The 15,499-nt window shown below is 42.8% G+C and overlaps 1 protein-coding gene across 1 annotated transcript in view; it reads right to left on the reverse strand.

Annotated features, from left to right (window-relative positions):
- Positions 1-15,499, reverse strand: part of ANTXR2 (ANTXR cell adhesion molecule 2) — a 164,923-nt gene that overhangs the window by 68,494 nt on the left and 80,930 nt on the right. Inside the window, exons 12-13 of the mRNA XM_087935789.1 lie at positions 13,130-13,225; positions 8,327-8,371 (exon numbers count right to left, since the gene is read on the reverse strand). Of these exons, the coding sequence (XP_087791915.1) occupies positions 8,327-8,371; positions 13,130-13,225 (141 nt within the window). The remainder of the gene's footprint in view (positions 1-8,326; positions 8,372-13,129; positions 13,226-15,499) is intronic.

The following is a 15,499-nucleotide window of genomic DNA, read 5'->3' on the forward strand; positions in this document are numbered from 1 at the left end:
TCTTCTTCTTCTTGAAGGTCTCAGGTGATGGCACTCCCACAACTTCTGAGGGGAACTTCTGTTCCATGGGTTGATTGTTCTCACTGTCAGAAAATTTATCCTTATTTCCAGGTGGAATCTCTCCTGGATCAGTTTTCATCTATTATTCCCTGTCTGGCCTTCGGGTATCTTAGAAAATAGCTTGACCCCTTCCTCCTCTCTGTGGCAACCCCTCAAATATTGGAAGACTGCTATCATGTCTCCCCTTGTCCTTCTCTTCACTAGACTAGCCAGGCCCAGCTCCTGCAACTGTTCATCATATTTTAGTCTCCAGTCCCCTAATCATAACTATCATAACTACCATAACTATCTAAAACCAGCTTACCCACAGGCAACGTTTTCCTAACAATGGGGCGAGGCAAAACAGTGAGAACCCAAGGAAAACATAGATAGTCCTTGCCTTTTGGCCATAATTGAGCAAAGAATTTACGTTGCAAGGTGAGACATTTCTTAAGTGAATTTTGCCCCATTTCATGACTTTTCTTGCCACAGCAGTTAAGGGAATTGCTGTAGTTGTTAAATTAATAACACGGTTATTAAGTGAATATGGCTTCCCGATTGGCTTTGTTTGTCAGGCGGTCGTAAAAGAGGATCACCGTCAAAAGTATGATCCAGTGGTCAAGCATCCGAATCATGTGACCATGAGGATGCTACAAGGGTTGTAAGTGTGAAAAAATGGTGATGTCATTTTTTCCAGTTCCGTTGTCACTTCGAACAGTCACTATTGTAAGTCAAGGACTGACTGTATTAAAGGACAACAGGCTATACTTCTAACATAAAATATAAATGTCAAATTAATGGTTGTTAAGGAGCTTCCTACAAAGCCGCCATATATTTTGAATGGCATAAAATATTTAGTTCTGCTGCAAGTTAAAAAGAAGATAAAACGTGTTGCTTTATTCTTTTAATTTTATTTTTCTTGTTGTAAGAGGTTTTCAGATTAAACCGTTCCCCCAAACAAATCGAATAAAACTTTTCAGCATGTTTAGCACAGCTTAAATATAGCCGATAACAAATTTTCATCGTTTAAAACCTTTCCATCAAACGGAGGCATGAAACTCTACCGCAAATACACCAGAATCTGTGTCAGAAGCTAAACGAGTTACGGACCAACAAAGTTTCCACAATCTGCTACCCTTCTAAATTTGAGGGACTTCAACTTCCAAAATTCACAGCCCATATGGCCGCTCTTGCTAGGAACTTTGGGATTTGCAGTCCAACGTATCAAGAGTGCAACGGGTTATAAAAAGCTGGTTTGAATGCTCTCGTGAACCTACTGAATATTGATATTTTTTTTAAAAAAAATGATAAAGACTCCTTGTGTTGAACTGAAGGGACTGGTGACTACACAGACCTATCTCTGTAGTTTTCTCATCAATCACAGAAAGCTGTTTGCTAACGCCTTCCTCCCAGAATGTGAAACTTCTTTATTCAAAAAAGAAGGGTAGTTTGCTTCAAATAATGAACGTTTAAAAAATTAAAGGTGTGCCTTATAATTCATTGGGAATGCGCTAGATCAGGGGTTGCCAGCTTCTTGGACCTCAGGGACCATCAAACGCATAATTTTAAATCCCACGGATCAGAGACCTTGGGAAAATCCCCAAAAAAAGTCTGCAGGAAAATTCCCCACCCTGTTTTTCTACTGATCGATCATTCTTTATTTGGGATCACAGAATACCGTCTCCAGCTCCGTTCTTGGGTGGGGGGGGGAGAGAGAGAGAGAGAGAGAGACTTTTGGCTTCATGCAAGGAAAGCAGCAGAAGCAGCAGAAGTCTTTCTCTCTCCCAAAAATGAGTCTTTGTGCCAGAAATGAGTCTTTGTGAGAATTGTTGTGCCAGCGCAGACTCTTGGAGCAGGATGCTTTGCAAGGTCCCAAACACTCATTTATGGCGGAGTCTGGAGGAGAGAAAGAGAGACTTTTGCTGCGTTCTTTGCATGCCAAAAGCAGAAGAAAGAAGCAGAAAAAAGCAGCCCGGTGGCCAGGTAAGGTGCATGGGGCACGTGGGGCAAGTTCTCCCCCTCCGCCCTTTCCCCTCTCCCCTCACTACCTCGTGTTGTTCTCAGTGCAAGTGATGCAAGCCTTGTGTTCCTACAGGCCATGTGGGCGGCACAGCCTTGTTTTCCCACGCAGCCTAGATTAATTGCTTTGGAAGGTGCTTTGGGAGGTGACATTTCTCTGAGGACCACCAAAATTTTCTCGTGGATCACCAGTGGTCCCTGGACCACTGGTTAGCGACCACTGCACTAGGTGACACCAGTGATGCAGCTGCAGACACTGTTCCCCCCCCCTCTTGTCAAAATGGTGAATGCAGTAGCCTGAAACACAAACTTCACCTCTTGGAGCGTTTGTGTGATGTACAATGCATGCACAACAGAGGGAAGGATTGTAAGGGTGTAACACTGCTTCCATCAATCTGACCTTCTCTAATTTCTTTATGTGTATTCTCCCTGTATTATATTTTACAAATAACTCAAGCTGGCAAACCTATCCAACAAACCTTCCTCTTCCTCTTTTCCCCAAAACAAGGTTGGGATGGTTGGGATGAGAGAGAATGATTGGCCCAAAGTCAACCAGTTGGCTTTTATAGTTAAGGAGGGACCAGAACTCACTCTCTCTTGGTGATTGGCCCAAAGTCAACCAGTTGGCATTCATGGCTAAGGAGGAACCAGAACTCACCATTTCCTGGTGATTGGCCCAAAGTCAACCAGTTGGCTTTCACGGCTAAGGAAGGGCTAGAACTCACCATCTCCTGGTGATTGGCCCAAAGTCAACCAGTTGGTTTTCACGGCTAAGGAAGGAACCAGAACTCACCATCTCCTGGTGATTGGCCCAAAGTCAACCAGTTGGTTTTCATGGCTAAGGAAGGGATCAGAACTCCTGGTGATCATCTCCTGGTGATTGGCCCAAAGTCAACCAGTTGGCTTTCATGGTTAAGACAGGGCTAGAACTCACTATCTCCAGGTGATTGGCCCAAAGTCAACCAATTGGTTTTCATGGCTAAGGTGGGACTAGAACTCATCATCTCATGGTGATCAGCCCAAAGTCAACCAGTTGGCTTTCATGGCTAAGGCAGAACCTGAACCCATGATCTCCTGCTTTCTAGCCTGGTGCCTAAACCAGCAGACCAAACTGGCCCTCCTCCCCACAGATATCATTGGGAGACAAACAATTTTTTCTGAAGTAATATGGCAAAACGGGACAGCAATCGAATTACAATAAGTAATAATAAATAAATACTTCCTAGCAAGGTGATGTAAAATTAAAGCTTCTTCATGCCCTAAAACATGCAATATCTGCTTACTGTGGATAGACGTAGCTACTGCCTATTCTTCTGATCCAGCCTTTCAGGGTGCAATCCCAGCAAAATATGCTTCATATTTCAGCTTATGCATGCATCACTGAGCCTACTCATACCTGTAGGGTCCTGGGTGCTCTCTGAACCTGGTGGTTTTCTTGCAGGTGCTTCATTACCCAAACTAAGTAACATTATCAGCATTGATGATGTTACCTAGTTTGGTAATGAAACATCTGCAAGAGAACCACCAAGCTCAGAGAGCACCCAAGATCCCACAATTCAATCCTGAGCTTCAAATAATCTCTTCTATCAATTCAAATCTGAGCATGCTGAGATGGACAAACTGCAATTCAATAGTCACCCCTGTCTCCTCTGGGGTGGCGAGAAAGAGGGGGGAGACCTGCTAATCTTCTGACCCTCCTTGCTTGAAATGAAAAGCTCCCAGCAAGCCAACTTCTTTTCCAATCCTTGTTTGGATATCCAGCTGATTTCAAAAGAAAATGTACTGGGGAAAAGAACCGGGATACGTATTCAAACACTCCCGATTGCAGCCTTGTCCCAAAGGCACTACAGCTCCCATTTTCCCCTGCCAATATGGTCAGCAGTCATTCTACGATTGCAGCTGCAGCATCAACCGATCAGGAAAATAACCCAGGTTTACCTTGGTTGATGGCAGTTATATAATTTCCTCTAAAGAAGGGCAGAGGATTGATTCTCTGCATTTCCGAGGAAGAAGGAATTATCACTATTCTTATAGGATCACCCTGAAGTGCAAGGGTGTCCTAACATCCCTTTTAGGACGTCTGGACCAGGGGTAGGATGCAAATATTTTTACTACCAGTTCTGTGGGCGTGGCTAGGTGGGCATGGCCATGTGACTGGGTAGGCGTGGCTTCTTTTTTTTTGCAGTTTCCCCTCCCCCCCATGCTCCATTTTTTTTGGCCTCCTGGGCCTCAGGGAAGCCTCCTGGGTGAGCGAGGAGGATCCCAGCACAGCCGATCACTGGGAGGAAAAGAAAGAAAGAAATACCGGTTCGGCAGAACAGTAATGTTTTTTACTACCGGGTTGTGCGAACCGGGCCGAACCGATAGAATACCACCACTGGTCTGAACGTCCAAAAACAAAACGCTGAACTAACTGGGAGTTTATCAAGTAGAGCACCAAAGCAAAAAAATACAGATGCGCAAGGCGCTTAATGCAGCCTGATCCGAAGATTATTACCACATTTACAATACTGTTGGGTGGAGTAAGATATTCTGCGAATTTTACACACACGCTTGCTGGCATCCTCACCCACAGAGCGCATAAACTGAGCATTCTGGTTATGCACAAGGAAAATCAATTTGCAGCGGAATGTATTTTGAAGTGCTTATTACAATCCAATTCCTGTTGAGTTGCCGCACAGCAACTCCTCGCTCGTGCACTTTGGGGGATAACCAATCTAGCTTAACATAGTGTGCCCTATAAAAGGGAATGTTGTGCTTTAACTAACTCCCCTGCCCTTTTACTGATAGCTAACCCATTTGGATATCCAGCTAAAGTTGATGGATATGATTGCACAATTTTATGAAGCCTCCCAAAGGATCAGGGGTTCAATATAATCAGGGTGCAAAAGAAAGAAAGAAAAAACCCCCAGAAGGATAGAGCTAATAAACATTAGGGCTCAGAAAGCAGAAAATACCATTCTGTTTCATTCTTACCCACCCCACCTGTGGCTAAAATACAGACTCTGAACATCTGTATTTTTCCTTCAGTGTTCTATTATTTGATAAACTCTGTGTCTGTCTTTGTGTGTGTGTGTGTGTGTGTGTGTGTGTGTGTGTGTGTTGTATGTGTAGGCAGTGAAACATTGATTTTTCTGGACCTCCAGGAAACAGGCGGTTCACATGCAACAAACTAAACTCCACTAGGAATACATTCCACTGGCACGATGATGTCATGGTGCAAATGATGTCATCAGGATGACATCATCATACAACCCATTTAAATTATGCCATGGACAAATTCTTGCCTGCAGTGATGTAAGAGGGAGGCATGCTATGGGCTCCATCGGTCAGGGTATTCTGGTTGGCAGGGTGCAGAAGAAGAGTCTTCTCTGCCCTTGGGCCTGTCTTTCAGAACATCTTCCCACCTCCACCCCACCCCCAGGAAGGTGGGCTCCCACCCTCCTGATCTTCTGCAAGACCTGGCTCTACCAGTTGTCATGGAGCTCCAATGAGCGGGGTTCACATGGGGAGGGATGGATGGATTAATAGCAGATCCCACCTCCCCTTCTTCTCAGTCTACTCCCTCCCTCCCCCATCTTTTAATTGGGGCTCAGTAATTGGATCTTTGCGGTATTTTATTTAGGTCTTTTATTTAGACTTTTGTATAGTTTTTATCTTTTGAAGATTGTAAACTGCCCAGAATTTATTGGGGCAGCTAATAAATTTTACAAATAGATAAGGTAGATAGATGATAAATGGATGGATGGATGGATGGATGGATGGATGGATGGATGGATGGATGGATGGATGGATAGATAGATAGATAGATAGATAGATAGATAGATAGATAGATAGATAGATAGATAGATAGATAGATAGATAGACAGACAGACAGACAGACAGACAGACAGACAGACAGACAGATAACAAAACAGAGGGACAGGGAGAAAGATAGTTGGTAGAGATTAGATGGTAGGTAGGTAGGTAGGTAGGTAGGTAGGTAGGCAGGTAGAAAACAAAACAGAGGGACAGAGAGAAAGATGGTAGAGATTAGATGATAGATAGATACATAGACAGACAGACAGACAGACAGACAGACAGATGTATTTTTTTTAATTTACCAGATTCTGAGGGACAACAGATACTTCTTTCTCCAGAATTTCTTTCATCTGTTAAAGTATATTTCACTGAAGGTCCTAACCCTGTCAGCTTAATAAGTCTAACCAAACCCCTCTTTCCAGTTGCCAGTTGAACTGATTACTGAAAGGCAGGGTAGCTCCTGAGTAGCTCATAAGTAAGTCACACAAGAGGCTGTTTCTTTCCTACTAGAAGCTTACTATGGGACATAATGGGCTTTGCTTCCACTTGCATCTGTCTATGGAATAATTAAGGACTATACTGAGGAAAATTCATGAGACAAAGTTCCTTTAGAACCAGAAAGAATATTTCTTTCTTCTATAGTGAAAACATAAAAACACCCTTCTGAAGTATTCCAAGCAAGTAAAATTAGGTCATGAAACAAAATGCAGTAATTAGCAAGCTTTGAAACCATCTTCCATATCCTAAATTCTAAGGCTTAAGCCTCCATTTAACCTTCACACTGATACAGTACAGTTTCCTAATATTGAGACACAGCTGTAGAGAGTGGAGAAGCTGTCTCATTATCTGGATCTGCCTCTGTGAATACGTGCGTGTGTGTGTATGTGTGTGCACAAACGTTCCTGCACACGTATGTGTTCGCATGTTTGGCCAGGAGTTTACTACTGCAGTTCCTCACTATAACAAAAGAGAACAAATAATTTCTTTAAAGAGTTAGCCTCAATATGGTTACAGAATTCCCGTCTCATGAGAAAAAATTCCCAGCAAGTTTTAGTGTAGGCACAAGACATCCAAAAAAGGTAAAAGTTTCCCCCTGTCTAGCTGTATCCAACTCTAGGGGGCGCTGCTCATCCCCATTTCTTAGTTGAGAGAGCCAGCGTTACCTGAAGACACTTCCACGCTCATGGGGCCAGCATGACTATCCACCAAAGGTGCACAGAACGCTGTTATCTTCTCACCAAAGTGGTACCTATTTATCTACTTGCATTTACATGCTTCCGAACTGCTAGGTAGGCAGGAGCTGAGGCAGGACAGGAATTCACCCTGTCATATGGTCAAAGGATTCCACATGTCTGTTTTTGGACCCACAACTGCCTGACCTGTGTTAAACATGAACTTCAGACATCCTCTAAAGGCAGATATATACACTGTGGTGAACAGCAGGCTGCAACTGTCAATCACACCCAGGACTGATCACACCTAGGACCAAGAGAGACGTGATAGCAGTGTTCCAATATTTGAGGGACTGCCATGGAGAGGAGGGGGCCCACTTATTCTCCAAGGCATCTGAAGGCCAGAGAAGGAACAATGGATGAAAACTGAACAAGGAGAGGTCCAACCTGGAAATAAGGATACATTTTCTGACAGTGAGAACAATCAACCCATGGAACAGAAGCTGCCTTCAGAAGTTGTGGGAGCTTCATCCCTGGAAGCTTTCAAGAAGAGATTGGACTGCCATTTGTCAGAAATGGTATAGAGTTTCCTGCTTCGGCAGGGGTTTGGGCTAGATGACCTACAAGGTCCCTTCCAACTCTGTTAATCTAATCTGATCAGCCTTCCTTTTCTAATATGGAAAAAAAAATCACTTAATACTCTGGTCCAGAGATAAGGCAAAACAAATCAAAATGATTGTTTGAAGATTTTCAAGTTATTTCTGGTTTCTTCCTTCTAGTGTTCCATCCTATGCATCTTCAAATATATCTTCTATTTATATGGCCAACTACTGCATGACGGAAGAAGCAAAGGGATCCTTCATGAGATAAATAAATCAAGTGGTGTCAACCTTAACTTGCAGTTCTCAGCAGAAGTGGGATTCAGCCAGTTTGGACCAGTTCTGGTGTACTGGTAGCATAAATTTTGACTAGTTCAGACAACCAACAAATAAATACCACCTCTGGCTGCCCCATCCCCGCCCCGCCATTACCATGCCTATAGTCCCTTGTTTTTTAGCTCAGCTGATTCGTGCAGCAGAGTGGATTGCCGCGCCTCAGCTGAGGTAAAAAATAGCACAGCTCACCAGCACTGACAGAGAGGGCGGTCCTTGAGCCCTGTATGCGTGCGCAAAGTGAAGCGCGCTCTCAGAACCAGTAGAGAACAATTTGGAAACCCACCACTGGTTCTAAGTCATTGGCAACATGGTGATCTCGTTTTGTAAACAGCAAGCCATTGGAGAAGGTTGGAAGCTTACCTCTATTGGCGCTGAAGGCTGAGGTCGAGGTGGATCCTTAATAACCTTTGGATGAAGGGGACAAATTAGATGATAAAGGACATAATGGCAAAGATTCATTAAAAGCACACTTTTAAAGTCATTCTGATTGTGATACTTCTCCGTTAGTTATCTCCATAACCAGCTAGCCATGGTTGAGGTAACAGAAATCTCATCCCCATGACTGTTATGGATTGGCAAAACAACTGTTGGAATGATTGTTAAAGATGCTTAGTTATCTTTAATTTGATTTGTGTCTCACCAGTGATTCTGGACAGATAAAACCCCAACAGAAAACAACCAAGATATAAAATCTATAATGACCATCAATTAAAAAACAACAACAACCCATGAATCATGTAGATTTTAAACCTGAACTGTTTTTATTAGGTATAATACCCAAAAAATGAGATAAGAAAAGAATGTATTTAATATGACATGCGGTAACTGCAGCGAGGATTATATTCGCACAATATTGGAAAAACAAAGAAACACCGTGAGATGAAGAAATAATTAACAAGATTGCAGAAATGGAAATATTGACTTTGAAAAAGCAGAAAGAAGACACAGAATACTATCAAACATGAAATCTATTTTAACAGTGGTTGAGGAAAAGGGGTGAGAATTAAGAATGCTGTAGAATCAGAATTGTCAAGCAAATTAAATAACTAGACAACACGATGTTTATTAAGCACTAAGAAATATAATCAATAAAAAAATCAATAATTTTTTTGGGGGGGAATTAAATAATCCCCAAATAAACTATGAACACCACAAAGACTTCAGTTAATCTAATGATTTCCTCCCTGGGAGCACGTCCAGCTCTTTAAAGCTTTTCAGAAGACTGCAGAGATACAGCTAATCAAATCTCAAATTTCTAATGAGTTTGGCTCTTAACTTGTTTTATTTAAAAAGAATGCGGTCATCACCCATGGGCTGCAAACACAGGCAGTCACCAGGTGGCTGAACTATGACCACGTGACCTTTGGGATGCCGCAATGGCCGTGTGAAAAATGGTCCTAAGTCGCTTTTTTCAGGGCCACTCTTAACTTCGAACGGTCATTAAACGAATGGTTGTAAGTCTAGTGCTATCTATAATGGCACCTTCCAGATGAAGAGGTCAAATTTCCAATTGGGAGCCATGCTTCTTCTCTGTAAATGTTAATTGTAGTAAATCTCAAGATTTTCTTTATTGCAGGGCCCTTGTCATGCCCCTGTTGGAATCTGATTCCGAGGGGGAGGTTGAACAGCTGACAGGGGGTGTGAGTGTGTCTCTGGTGGCTGGGGAGGAAACTGGGGAAGGGCACAGTCCGGCTGGGCATTCAGAGGAAGAACCAGGCCAACTCCCTCTGCATCCTAGGGCATGCAGGGAGGAACGGATAAGGGAGCAATGTGGGTTACGGGGGAGAAAAAGGCCCTGATTCCCTTCATTAGCTGCAACTGGGAAAACAGGATATAAAGGGTGTTTGCGCACAGCTCCTTGCTGGAAGCAAAGTGTGCATTATCTTTGTTTGTCAAGTCCTATCTGGGTTCTGGTGTCCTCCCAACTGTATGTGTTTCATTATAACTTTGTCACTTGTATCCTTACGATTTATATAGACTGTTTCCTAGTATGATTTGATTGCTGATTGTACCCTATGACTATCATTAAGTGTGGTACCTGATGATTCTTGACTCTTGACGAATGTATCTTTTCTTTTATGTACACTGAGAGTATTTGCACCAAGACAAATTCCTTGTGTGTCCAATCACACCTGGCCAATAAAGAATTCTATTCTATTCTATCTTTTGAGTTCTGCAATTCCTTATCCTGCCCTGTCTCGTTAATTGCTGCAGCGTGGTTTGTGTTGGTTTTTTATTTATAATCTATATCTACTTTTGATTCAGACTAAATTTCTTCCTTTTAAAAACTGTTCTTGGGAGAGTTTTTTTTTCTCCAGATGATGATAACTGGACATTGGGGACCAAGTTGGAGGAATTAAAGTTACTTTACCTACTTTTGTGACTTGGTTGCTTTTGTGTCATCACAGCCCTGGGCTAATCATTTTTTAATGGGCAATACGGATCGGGCTTAATCTATATAAACTACAGTTATAGAATTTTCTTTTATTTTCCACATTGGGCACCACACTTAATACTTGCCCAAAAGAAACAAGCATGGCTAAGACCTCCCCCTGCCAAAGTACTTTTAATTAAATCAACTTTATGTAACAGTTGGCTGGACTCCTCCTGAAAGCAGGGGGGGGGGGGCTTAAATTACTTTAAATCCATCATTTCTTTCAAAACCCAACTCAGGAAGCCATCCTTATTTTCCGGGGGTGGGCAGGAAGGGAACGGAAGAGCGTCTGTAACTCCTCCATTCCTGAGAACTTGCACATGTTAAAAGACATAATATTGCCAAGATGTCAACTATTTCTATTTCATTCACATTCCTTAAACACCCATCTCAAGAGCCCAGGAGACTAAATCTCCATTTTGTTTACCATATGCAAAGTTTGAGTCTTCTCCAATTTTTTAGCGTTTGGTATTATTATCATTGTCAAGAAACAGGCTGCCGGGGTGTTTATTTAGCCAAACAAGGGGGAGGAGGGAATTAAAGGCTTCGTTTTAGAACCCAGCCGGTTGGCTTCCATTGAATAGATAACTCAACAGACGGACGGACAAAAGGAGAGATACCTAAGTAGGTAGGTAGTTAGGCAGGCAGAGAGATAGGTAAAGATACTGAGCTCGTTTTTATTTTCCGATATTTTAAATATATTGGTAGCTTCAGGCAACTGTCCCTTAACACATCTTCAATGCTCGAAGGTGGGCGGGCATTACAAAATATCAGTGCCAGAGCCCAAAGCCAGCTTGATTCAGTCAGATGTTCGCCAACGTTCATGAAGCAGCGAACACACTGTCAACGGCCAACTCTTTTTGACAAAGGAGAAAGGAAAGGGAAAGGCCACTCCGCAACCTGCCAATGTGCACAGACTGCAGATCAAGTCAAAAATTAATTAATTAATTAATTAATTAATTAAAAAATCACCAACTGGTTCCTGCCAACAATTAAAACAGGGTGCCCCAAATCATTGGGCACACTCTAAATGCCAACTGGTTGCTGCCAACAAGGAAGACTGAACGGTCAGGAGGGAGGAGGGAGGGAAATTCCTTCGATGCGATTTTGTTCAGTTCCCGTCTGCAATATTGACCCAGGCGGGAGCAAGCTTAACAAAGATGGTAAAAATTGGGGCTTTTAACTGCCATGATGCCAGTTGTTGAAAAAGAAGGCCGGCTTATGCCGTTCTGCGGACCGAAATATGGGGGAGGGAAAAACCCTGCAGGAATCAAAGTTAGAACAAGAGAAGAGAAGAGAAGAGAAGAGAAGAGAAGAGAAGAGAAGAGAAGAGAAGAGAAGAGAAGAGAAGAGAAGAGAAGAGAAATTCTTTATTGGCCAACTGTGATTGGACACACAAGGAATTTGTCTTCGGAACATAAGCTCTCAGTGTACATAAAAGAAAAGATACTTTCGTCAAGAGTCAAGAAGTAGGACCACACTTTCCACTGCTAAACAAGGCAGTTGTTAAGTTAATTCTGCCCCATTTTACAACCTTTCTTGGCATAGTTGTTAAGTGAATCACTGCAGTTATTCACGGCTGTTAAGTGAACCTGGCTTCCCCCTTGGTTTTGCCACAAAAAAGGAGATCCCATGATTCTGGGATGCCGCAACCGTCATAAATAGGAGCCAGTTGCCAAGCATCTGAATTCTAATCATGTGACCATAGGGATTCTGCAACGGTCATAAGTGCGAAAAACAGTCATCATTCCCTTTTTTCGAGGCTGTCATGACTCTGAACGGTCATTAAATGAAGAGTTGTAAGTCAAGGACTACCTGTAATCAGGATACCTACTATCACCGCAACAAAACAGTGGTGCCTTATATTGGGCTTACTATAGCTATCTCCAAGACGACGCTTGGAGTTGGGATTTCAGAACTCAGCGCTGTTTTCTCATAGCACCCTCTTAAGGTTAATAACGGGCTTTTAAAAGTAAAGGGGGATTTATCCAGATATTAACATCAGTTCCATGTTTACATTTTTAAATTAGTTTGGCGGTGAATTCAAGGGAATGCTAATAAGCCCTGAAGGGTCGGGGTGGGGTGGGGAGTATAAACTCCAGAAGTCAACCAATTAATAGGTCTTGTTGATGAGTTTGCAGTTGAGGCACTAGCGGCAAGCACCGAGTAATTCCAATCTAATATTTATATTCGCATTCAATTTGCAAGAAAAGATGCCTCGGTCAGTCCCGTTGGGAGTTTTCAACTTTCTCAATCTGATTATGAGCAAATCAATAAGACTACATTGGCTGTGCTGCTCACCCAAAACTGAGTGAAGACTACAGGATCCATGCTTCTCAACCTTGGCCACTTGAAGATGTCTGGACTTCAATTCCCAGACAGTAGTGGGATCCTACCTTAGTCATTACCGTTTTGCATGTGCGTGCGCACGCGCCCCTAATGCACGTGCACCTAACAAGCCAATCAGCTGAGAGGATGAGGAAACAAAAAGCTAAGAGAAACTCTCCCCACCTCCCATGCACTTTTCAGTCTTTTATCCTCTCAGTTGATTGTCTGAGGCTTTTTTCCCCTCCTCTCAGCTGATCAGAGGCTTTTTTTTTACTACTGGTTGGGGCAAACTGGTAGTAATTTTTACTACCAGGTCACTCGAACCGGGCCGAACCGGTAGCCTACCATGACTACACCCAGAATTCCCCAGCAAGCCATAGAGGGGGAAAAAAATGACTTACCACTTTGCAACACAGCGGCCAAAACCACCATAGGGCAGCAATCCCCAGCAAGGATAACAAAATGAGGATAATGATCAGTGCCACAATGCCATTGGTCTATCAAAAACAAAAAGATAATTTAATTCATTTTTACAGTAACCAAAAGTCGGGGATCTCTTTCAGCATCATGCTAAATCAGAGCAAGACAAAATAGGAGGCGGACTTCAGTGTGTCTGCATGTTCCTTGGTTATATGACAAGTTCTCTGACCCAATCGATATTGTTGGGATGAAAAGCTACCTTTGTAGCTGGCTTTAAAAATAACAAATAGTAAAGGTGTTGGCCCAGAGCAGGGGTGCACAATTATGGCACCTTGATGACTTGTGGACTTCAACTCCCAGAATTCCTCAGCCAGCCAATGAGGAGTTGAAGTCCACAAGTCGTCAAGTTGCCATAGTTACCCATCCCAGCCTAGAGACTAGGAGATTGTGAATTCTAGTTCTGCCTTATGCATGAAAGTCAGCTGGGTGACTTTGGGCCAGTCATTCTCTCTCAGGCTAACATACCTTGGAGGGTTGTTGTTGTAGAGAAAATAGGATGAGTATAAAATATGTTTGCTGTCTTGAGTTATTTATAAAAAATAATAAAAGTGGGATATAAATAAATTATATATATATATGGCATTCAGCTCTGTTCGGGTATTTTCCCACGTCACTGTAGTTGTGTTTTTTTAAAGTTGTAGCTGACGTTTCAGCAGAATCTCATCTGCCATCATCAGGCTTCTGTATAGATATATACAGAAGCCTGATGATGGCAGATGATGATCTCTGCTGAAACGTCACTACGTTTAAAAGCACAACTACAATGACGGCGGAGAAAATACCGCAACAAAGCTAATTTATATATATATATATATATATATATATATATATATATATATATATATATATATATATATATATATATATATATATGTGTGTGTGTGGATCTTTGGTTGTTCGGGTTTTCTCCCGCGTAAGATTCAAGTATCTAGGCAACGTTTCGATGAAGTCTCATTCATCATCTTCAGGCTTCTGTCTCCGGCTCTGTGCTTCTCAGAGTAATGTGAGATTGCAGCTGCTTCCTCCTTTTAACTGCCAGTGGGGTGGGACTTGATTGGGTGGGGGCTTGGCTGTGTTCTGATTGGGTGGGGTGTGTTCTCATTGGTAGGGGTTTGGCTGTGTTCTGATTGGTTGGGGTTTAGCCGTGTTCTGATTGGTTGGAGGCGTGTTCTGTTCAGGTGGGGGCTTGGTTGTGCTCAGGTTAGTCTTAGTTGCTGGGGGATTTGAGCTGGTGAGTTGTGATCTTGCTGTTTGGCTTCGAGTTCGTGGTCCTTCTGCATCTTCATAGTGGGTGTCGGTTTGCTTCATGTATGGCTCGGAGGGGTTTGAAGTGGGTAGTGATGCAGCTGCCGTGCAGCTTCTGGTCCATGGTCGTGTCTCATCTTCTGAGTGGGTGGGAGTCTGTTTTCTACATGGAAGTGTGGTGGTGGCATCTTGTGTGGCTCTCATGGGTGTGGGTCTGGTGTCCTTCTTCATGTTAGGTACTCGTCTGTTCATGAGGGCGGGTTTCCAAATGGCTGGAAGGCGGGAGGTGTCATCTCGTTTGTTCATGCTGTGTGGGCGTTTTCTATCTCTATGGCTTCTCTGATTATTCTGCTGTTGAAGTGTTCGGTTTTGGCGATAGTTCTGGTATTTTTAAAATCAATTTCATGTCCTGTGGCTTTGAGGTGTTGGACCAGGGAAGAGGTCGTTTCTTCTTTTTGATTGAGTTCTTATGTTCTTCAATGCGTGCACTTATTCTTCTGTTAGTTTGTCCAATGTATGTGGTAGGGCAGGCAGTGCAGGGGATTTCGTATACTCCTTGGTTTTCTAATTGATTTTGTCTTTGGGGTTTCTTAGGATGGTGGATATTTTTCTGTTTGTGCAGAATGCTGTTTTGATGTTGTGTTTTTGGAGGATCTTGCTAATTTTGTCTGTAGTGCCTTTTATATATGGGAGGAGGGCTTTGCCATTTTCTTGTTCTCTGTCTTGGATTTTGGTTGGGGTTTCTTTTTGGATTAGGTGGGTAATCTTGTGTCTTTGGAATCCATTGGCTGCAAGTACGTTGGTGAGAGTGTGTAGTTCGGTTTTTTGGTGTTGATCATCGGCTAAGCATTTTGTTCTGGAGATGAGTGTCTTGGCTACGGAATTGATCTGTGCTGGGTGGTGGTGTGAGAGTGCATGTAGATAGCGGTTAGTATGTGTTTTCTTCTGGTAGATGGTTTGTCCTAGGGAGCCATTGGATCTTTTGTATACCAAGACATCTAGGAAGGGAAGTTGGTTGTTGGCTTCTGTTTCCATGGTGAATTGTG

This window comes from Pseudonaja textilis, chromosome 6, assembly GCF_049901715.1.
Source record: "Pseudonaja textilis isolate UNSWEBS1 chromosome 6, rPseTex1.2, whole genome shotgun sequence".
Taxonomy (NCBI): Eukaryota; Metazoa; Chordata; class Lepidosauria; order Squamata; family Elapidae; genus Pseudonaja; species Pseudonaja textilis.